The 9,164-nt window shown below is 49.3% G+C and overlaps 1 protein-coding gene across 1 annotated transcript in view; it reads right to left on the bottom strand.

The window, feature by feature from the left end:
- Positions 1 to 9,164, bottom strand: part of MLEC (malectin) — a 21,707-nt gene that overhangs the window by 7,842 nt on the left and 4,701 nt on the right. The window contains exons 2-3 of the mRNA XM_015823036.2: positions 1,642 to 1,820; positions 807 to 983 (exon numbers count right to left, since the gene is read on the bottom strand). Of these exons, the coding sequence (XP_015678522.2) occupies positions 807 to 983; positions 1,642 to 1,820 (356 nt within the window). The remainder of the gene's footprint in view (positions 1 to 806; positions 984 to 1,641; positions 1,821 to 9,164) is intronic.

Genomic DNA, 9,164 nt, shown 5'->3' on the forward strand with positions numbered 1-9,164 from the left:
CGGCGGCGGGAACGAGCCGGGCGGGGATCTTGGGGCTTCCCCGCATGGCTCCCCAGCCACGTGCGCCTGGGACGGGGCCAGCTCGGGAAAGGGACTTCCTGTCCGCCCTTCTCCCAGGGGGCGGGGCACCCGGGTGCAGGGCCAATGAGGAGCCCTGCAAGGGGGCAAGTCCCATGAGAGAGAGAGAGAGAGAGAGAGAGAGAGACAGAAGTGCAAGTGCAAGTGCCTCTGTCTCTGTGTGTGTCTCTCTCTCTCATGGGACTTGCCAGAGGGCCATGGGAGGGCCGCATTTACATAGAGCAGGGAGGGCTGTTCGAGGGCCGGATTAAACCGGGCCGCGGGCCGCAAATGGCCCGCGGGCCGGACTTTGGACATGCCTGTGTTAAATGAATCGTTGCAGTTGTTACGTCAGCACCATGGTGGTTAAGTGAACCTGCCTTTGCTTGTCAGGCCGCAAAAGGTGATCACGTGACCCCAGGACACTGCAACCATCATAGATAGGAGTCAATTGTGAGGCATCCGAATGTACATCATGTGACCGTACGAAAAATGGTCCCAAGTTACTTTTTTCGGTGCTTTTTTAATTTCAAACAGTCACTAAGCGAATTGTAAGTGGAGGACTCCCTGCCCCGCTTTCCTGCTCTAAGCGCCCCTCCCTCTTGAGGCAAGGCTGGCCCCTGAATGAAACAGACACGCAGTTCCTTAGGCTCCTCTGCCTGCCCAGGAAAGTGGCACGGCCCATCTCCCGAAGGGGGAAAAGCGCTTAGCAAATTTGCTTCATGGCAGCTGTTTTTTGTTTTTTTTACCTTGACAAACTCAATGTTCAGCTTTCCTGTGAAGGTAGAAACCTCTCCTTGCACACTCAGCTTCCCCTTCTTGATGCTGATGGGGACAATCTCATCGTGGGCCGTGCTGTGTCCCACTCTGTCAAAGATGTCCAAGTCCTTCACCACCATGTGGCCGTTCAAACGCACATCAAATACCTGCGAGTTGAAAAGAAGACAGAATTGCTGTCAGCACGTAGGAAAACAGGCCCAGCCCAGCCCTGGCAAGTTTTCAAGCTATTCAAAATTCTCCTTGTGAAGAATGGAACAGCCACCCGTCTACACTCCTTGAGGAGGAATCCTGCGTAACTCAGTTGTTTTCAATAAATGTTGCACCAATAGAAATATTGTTGTATTAATGCTGTGCCTCATCTTGAGATGATGCCAACATCTGGAGCGGCTTATTGGACAAAACGGTATAGCCAAATCACTGGTAAAATAAAGCAGGCAAGTTACCTTTAGATATACGGTCAAAACTAATGTTTAAGGTTGTTCCCCCTCCACGGTCCTGGGGAAAACGTCAAGGATGGTAGCCCAATTCACACCCCTTGGGATGCACCCTCCAGCTCCACCAACCTTTAGCTCAGGGATGTCAAACTGCTGGCCAGCGGGCCGGATGCGTCTTGCCGAAACCGCGCCCACCCCAGCTCCGTCAACGGGGGAAAAGTCACCATACGTCGCAACACGTCACGTGACGTTGCAAGTTTGACACCCCTGCTTTAGCTGATGCCTTTCAAGTGGCGCTTTTGTTCATTCACAAAAAGGCCCAACTGCTGCTAGGAACCCCTCCCAGGAGCACTTTTTGGGTTTTTTTTACCTTCTGCTGCGATTGTGCAAAATAGACTTCGGCGAACTTCAGCACAAGGACGTAGTCGCCCTCTTCCTTGATCGGGACCTCGTAGCCAAAGGTTTCCTCATTGTAGCGTTCCGTTTGGTAGAGAATCTGATCCTCGGGGTTGGATCGCAAGATTGGCAATTTCATGCCATAGTCGGAAGCTGTATTGCAAGAAATAAATATTTTTTTCTAAGCATAATGTAGTTTACCTTTGCCCCTGTGAATGCGGCGCCCACATTTAAGGGTTTATCTTCCCTTTCCCTCCACTTCTTCTTCTCCTAGACCAGGGGTAGGCAACCTTGGCTCTTTTATGACTCGTGGGCTTCAATTCCCAGAATTCCTGAGCCACTATGGCTCAGCTTGGAAACCTCTCCCTTTCCCCTCAGCATGGCTGGCTCAGGAATTCTGGGAGTTGAAGTCCACGAGTCATAAAAGAGCCAAGCTTGCCTACCCCTGTCCTAGACCTCAAGGCATGAGTGTTGAACCTTTTGGCTTGCCTGGGCCGCATTAAGCCCCTTAGGCTGCATACAGTGTAAACTATACAGTACAGTTAATGTATATAAATAACAAATTTCCTTTTTAGTTTTTTTATACAATCTCACGGAGCCGGATTACTAGCTGTTCAGGGCTTCATGCGACCTGTAGGCTGGACTCCTCTGCAAAGCTTAAGGAAACGATACACGCACAGAGGCTACGAATACACAGAGCGAACGTGAAAGGCCTCTGCAGGCTCAAACCAAGCGGGCCACAAGGTATCCCGAGAGCTCTGCCAGCGACATTTGGTTTACGTTGGCTCAGAATCTACTGGCCGATTTCCCAGTGCTATGTGGCAGATCAACAAGGACTTTTGGTAGCTTAACAAAAACAGAGGAGCCGTTTTCTTCCCTCCTAAATTAAGCTGCTAAATCAAGAACTCTTTGACAAGGCCAGGAAGTGATTGGCGGGGAGGGAGCTTCAAACACTGGTACGGTACTGAAAACACAATCCCCTGCTGAGTACATTTTTAGCTGCATCTCTCTCGGGGGACGCTATGTCCACGTTTGTGAGCTGCCACTTTCCCCCAGAATCCAGCTGGTGGATCCTGGAATGGTAACCAAGAAATAAGAAGCTTTCGGGTCTGCTCCATATTGGGATGTCATCTCTGGATAAGAGGCAGCCACGCTTCTCTCTACGATGCAAGGCGTTACGTCTTTCTGCTTACAAAACTAAGATCCTGAATTAGTAATACAGGCAGTCCTTGAGTTACAACCAGTCACTGTTCAAAGTTATGACGGGCATCCCTAGAGTTACTTACAAGCCAGATTTGAAGTTCCGACACCTGCAGTTGCATAACGCTATTCTGGGTGCTCAGCCACCCCCATCCCCCGCATTCACAGCCCTCCCGTGGTCACCTCACTGCGATTTAGGTTTTATGCTGATACCCAGCATTATTTCTGGCTTCCGGCAAACAAAGTCCGTGGCAGACAATGGATTCGCTTAATGGCCATAGGTCGGCTTAATGAGTGCAATGATTCTCTTAATGACTGCCGCAAAAAAGATTGTAAAATCAGGCAGTCACATAGTGAACCACTAATGATTGGCAAGATTTATGACTGTCATTCATATGGTCATTAAGTCAAGTACTATCTGTACATTAGTAGCAGACTATATATCAGTGATGGCGAACCTTTTAGAGACTGAGTGCCCAAACTGCAACCCAAAACCCACTTATTTATTGCAAAGTGCCAGGGCCACATCAGCATTGTGGTTCCCTCATGGGGGGGGGCAGGGAGGTGCCTCTGAGCGCCGCCTCTGGCACACAAAAACTGGGGACGCAAAAATGGGCCACCGTGCTGCAAGGCGCAAAAGCGGCCGTGCCGTGGGGTGCAGATACAAGGCACTGCACCATGCAAGAACGGGGCAGGGCTAGTGAGTATCACGCAGGAACTAGCCCCGCCCCATTTGCAGCACGTGCGTGCTCGCGGCCCCATGCACGCATGCATGCATGTAAAATGCTTCCCCCTCCCTTTTCTTCCAGTCCACCAATCGACAATGGTTGGTGACCTCTGCTCTACCACCTCTACTCGAGCTTGCTAGTCGGCCGCTTTGCCGCCTTTGTGCTGGGCGGGGCTCCTGCTCCGGGCAGCAGTGGTGGCCTGATGCACCTGCTGCTGCTGAGGGTGGCGCGTGTGCCAACAGAGAAGGCTCTGAGTGCCGCCTCTGGCACACGTGCCATAGGTTCGCCACCACTGCTATATATTCTCAAACCACTTTGATACTGTAATTCCCTTCATTAGGTTATTTTCACTGTAAGTGTTTATGTTGTTTTCTTAAGGTTTATGCCAGTGATGGGAACCTTTTAGAGACCGAGTGCCCAAACTGCAACCCAAAACCCACTTATGCATCGTCGGGTGCCGGGTGGGTGTGGCCCATTGGGTGGGCGTGGCTGCGGTGGTAACGGCAGACTGGGTGGGACTAAAAACTTCAATCAATCCCCAACTTTGCGAGATCTTTTTTTTCCCGCGAGAAGTTGAAATTGGTTGATTGAACTTTTTTTTTTTTTTGTACACGGCGGCGGAGGCCTAAAGTGAAAAGGTTTTATAAAACCCAGCTGAAGGCCTAGGACTGGGGCGATGGCACATGTGCCCACAGAGAGGGCTCTGAGTGCCGCCTCTGGCACCCATGCCATAGGTTCGCCACCACTGGTTTATGCATTCCATGGTTTAAATTCTAAGATGAGAACTTCTCAAGAGTTCTTTTGACAGATGGGCAGAACAGATCTGCAAGGAAGCCTAAGTGCCATTTTACACAGCTGATTTCTGCTGTGACCTTGGGGTAGCTCTCCTCCCTCTTTTGTTCCGCATGTGGGAGGGAGGAGAAAGGAGCCACAAAAAAACAAAACAAAAGGAACTTCAGCCACCCATAGCCCAGAAGACAATGCTTGAAGAAATAATATTAAGACTGTGTAAAGGGTTATGACTTTATGACAAAATGTCTAACCTCAGCCTTATTACAGCCAAGCAGAAGCCTTCCATTAGCTATTTTTGGCATAAAAACCGTGGCAACTCCTGTGAGAAATGATAAGTACATTCGGTGACTCAATGACAGAAGTTGTGTCTCCTTTCCATGGACTCCTGCTAGAGGCAAATCATTCCATGTAGGCCCCCATTTGGGGATGCTTGGCCCTGCTCCCTGAAAGAGCCCAGAATAATAAAGTCACGGCAAAATCCAAGAAGGTGCCAAGCAAAAGTTGAGTTTCTCTGTGTAAAGTCCAGACACAGGGCTTTTTCCATGTAAATGTGGGGGAGTTTCCTTCCATTCTCTAACTTTTTAAAAAAATCTACAATTTAGCCATTCAAAGTTTAGAAACACAGCAAAGAGGTTTTTTTTCCCAGTAAGAACCAGCTGAAAAGAGAACCACTGGACAATCACAAGCCACAAACCAGCCAGAAGCCCTGAAGCTAAATACTTCCTCAAAGCAGTGAAAGAGAAGGCATGCAGGGAAAGCCAATCTCCCTGTACCCCAGCACCCCCTCCTGCTCTTACAGACAGCAAATCAAGGGGTGAAAGAATCGGCGCTCAGAGGAGGCACAAAACTTTATTCTCCTTCTTTTAGGAGCAAATGTGGACTAACTTGAAGACCACAAGCGAAAAAGAACTCCACTAAAACACACACTGAAGATTAAAGAAAAAGGAGACACAGGATATTTTCAAATATGGGGTGTATTTGATCAAAAACGGGGTAGGAGTTTAATGTGCATTGTCAAGTAAAACAAATGGACCCAGACAACGCGTTGTTTACCAAGCATTTATGAATTGTAAATGTAGAAAGCTAATAAAATATTATATAAAAAAAGAGTAGCCACACCCTATAACCCATCTAGCAACTTAGAAGGTTATAACTTTAACTGGGCAAGATTCTGTTTACGAGGCATAGGCAAATAAAGGATTAGATTCAATTGGGAAAGAAAAAAAAAACTGCTAAAATAGCCGTTTCATCATTGGGCTACATGTTGATTGTGTTTATACTCCTCTCAAAATATTGTGGTGGTCACAAGGGAGCTAGAGTTGTGTTGTGTTGTATTTGACTGCGCAGATGTCTGAAGCTATATCATGTAGTCTTTGACGCGCGATCACTGGAAGTTACAACGGCACTGAGAAAAGTGACTTACAACTTGGTCCTCGCACTTACAACCGTTGCAGCATCCCTGTGGTCGCAAAATTCAGGCAACTGGCCTGTATTTAGGCTGACTGCCGCGTCCCAGGGCCCCATGAACGACACCTGTGACTTTTCCAGCTAGCAAAGAGGGAAGACAGTTTTGCTTAACAACCCGCGTGGTTCACTCAACAAGTCCAGCGATTTGCATAACCTGGGCAAAACAGAAAGGCTGAAAAAAATCAGGCCTGGTTCACTTAACCACCTTCCTGCTTAGCCGTGGAAATACTGGTCCCCCTTTTGTGGCCGTTAAGCTGAGGACCAGCCGTAGGGCTAGATCGTGGGGGTGTCTTTTGGAGAGGCCCTGTCAGAGCTGCCACCCCAGGCTTGAACTTGGCATCTGCTGTTAGCCAGCCATGAACCAGGGGAGGGAGGCAGCCGGATGGGAGGGGGGGTTACTGACTCATCATACCTTCCAGAGACAAAGGTCTAAGGCAGGGGTCTGCAACCTTGACAACTTTAAGACTTGTGGACTTCAGTTCCCAGAATTCCTCAGCCAGCACAGCTGGCTGAGGAATTCTGGGAGCTGAAGTCCACAAGTCTTAAAGTTGTCAAGGTTGCAGACCCCTGGTCTAAGGTCTGAGCCTGGGCATGGGATACAGCAGTTCACCAACCAGCCCGCCATTGAAGAGACAAGGATTTCAAATATAATTGGATAATCGGGACCAGGGGAGGGAAAGAGCTGGACAGGGAAAGTTAACCGGGAAATTTTAGCCCATGAACTTCAGTTCTGGCTTTGCTATACCGCAGTGATGGTGAACCTTTTAGAGATCGAGTGCCCAAACTTCAACCCAAAACCCACTTATGTATTGCCGGGTGCCGGGTGGGCGTGGCTACCAGGTGGGCATGGCTACAGTGGTCATGGCAGACGGGTGGGTGTGGCCAGGGTGGGCATGGTCAGCTCAATGTTGTTCCTGGGGAGGGACGCCTATGGGGGCCGGGCAGGGTTGGGGGAGATCCAGGGGTCTCTGGCAGGTGGGGTGGTGGGCAGGCAGGTGAGGCGAGGCAGGGCGGGGGTGCCATTGTCGCAGGGCAAGGCGAGACGGACCGGGGCGGTTGCTGCCTGACACCATCGGCCCCCGCACACAAAGGCCAGCGAGCGCATGGGTGCTGGGATGCATCCAGCCACGTGGGACCTCAGCAAGTTAGCGGGCGGCTGGTTGAAGAGGGATGGTTGCCATCTCCGGGGCATGGCACGCGTGCCCACAGAGAGGGCTCCGAGTGCCGCCTCTGGCACGCGTGCCATAGGTTCGCCACCACTGCTATACCGTAATCCAGTTGGCTTTTAGTAAAAGTATACCTCTCACTACAAATGGGAGTTTCTTAGCTAAAGGGCCAAGTCAGGGCAGGTCTGACAGGCACCTGCTTCAATTTAGCTGTAAATATCCTTATTCAGGGCAAAGTCATTCAGATTCAAGGAAAGAAAACTTCACTCCCAGGAACCAATAAAAGAAGTTATTCAGCACTGAAGTCAGTGCACTCCCGGCCTGCTCCTAGCTTCATCTACCAAACACGAGCAACACAATCCCAGGCTGCAATGGAAGTGAAAAATGGCTGATGAGCATCTTTGTTTTAAGCACGGCTACAGGACTTTCATCTCATTACAATATCAGTTGATAACAAGAGCATTTCCAATTAACCGTGAAGCAGATCTCTGTTTTGATCTACAAAGCCACTCTTCCCTCTCACACACACGTATACGAGAACGTCTCTTCAAAGACAATGCAGCTTTTATAAGACACGGAGGCCCGTCAGCCAAAAGCAATAGCTGGTTTATATTTATATTTAAGCATCAATTATTGGGAGATCAACAGCTTTAGCAACTCATCACCGAAGGTTCTCTCGCCCACCGTAGAGCACGCAACACTCTCTATTCAAGAAGTTGCAAAACTGGATCTGAAGAATAGATAATTAGTAGGAGTTAAGCTTGCCTGGACCTTCCTGGAGCCAAAAATTCTCGCTACTGCAGCATGCTACAGATTAAAACAAAGTGTACTGCAAGCATAAAGTCCCCAGTTAAGAGAAAGGGTTATTCTACTCATTTGGCAGATTCAGCCCTGGGATCCTCCTGTGATCCTGAGGGTCCTATGTCTGCCTGGCTTTTGCCATGAGAGGGAATTTCAGATTCTCAGCGCGCTTGCCAAGACTCAGAAAAATCTGCCTAGAAACTCTTGCAAATAAATGGCTCTGGAAATATCTGAAAGCAGGGAACCCTCTCATCTGTGATTCTGAATGCCTACATCTCCACCCACAATGCAGAAAGACATCCAAGCAGGGATGAAATCTAATGGAGGAGGAAGCTGATGTAAATCATTATGAAGTGTGACGACTCTCCCTGGACGCTTCCCCAGATACCTCTTCAGATGTAAAGTTGGGGGAGGATGAACCAGTTCTTGGCACATCAGGAGGGTCAATGGCTCTGAGCAACTGTCTGAGAGGGATTTGGCTGAAGCACAGCTGCAGCAGGGCAGCCCTGAGGCTTCAGGTGGGGAAAGCATGCAGCTGCAGCTGGTCAGGGATGAAGAGGAGGAGGAAGAATTGGCTTCTGCACCTGATCCAAGAACGTAGGGCAGAGAAAAGGCAGGCGCAGAGAAGGTCAGTCAGATTACTCATGGGAAGAAAGCCTTGCCCTTCTTGATGGGCTGAACCAGAAGCTGGCTATTTAGCCCAGCAGACAGATGGAGCCGATGCTGGGAACAATGTATTCATTCCCTAGCTGTGCAATAAACCCAGTAAACCACCATTATATGTGTGTGTGAGTAAGCGGGACAGCACATGAAGTAATAAAAGCTACCTGCACGGTTGAAGATGACCTCTTCATCCAATAGCTTACAGCTATCGCATTAAAACAATTTATAACAACATAAAGATTAAACAACTTTTGTTGATTGTTTGGATTTGAATTGTAGAGTTCTTAAGGTAAGACCTACGCTTACTTTTAAAACAAGGGAAGGAAGGAAGACTGTTCACCAGTGCACAGAGTGCAGGGCATGGGAAGCAACTGTCTCCCTCCCCTCTGACATACTCAACCCCCCCCACCCCGGCTGTAATTCTGTGTCCAGTTCTGGCACCACCACCCAAGCAGGAGGTTGACAAACTGCAGTGCGCTCGGAGGACAGCTACCAATGCGGTGAAGGCTCTGGAAACCAAACCTGGCAAAGACTGGATGAAGGGTATATTTAGCGTGCGGCACAGAAGGCCGGGGAGAGTTACGAGCGCGCTCTTCAGAGATCCAAGACCAGAACCAACAGACTGAAGCGGGCAGATTCCGGTTAGATAGGATGGTAAAAGAGGTAACAGAGGAATGAGC

This window comes from Protobothrops mucrosquamatus, unplaced genomic scaffold (assembly GCF_001527695.2).
Source record: "Protobothrops mucrosquamatus isolate PMUCROS unplaced genomic scaffold, P.Mucros_1.0 scaffold1749, whole genome shotgun sequence".
Taxonomy (NCBI): domain Eukaryota; kingdom Metazoa; phylum Chordata; class Lepidosauria; order Squamata; family Viperidae; genus Protobothrops; species Protobothrops mucrosquamatus.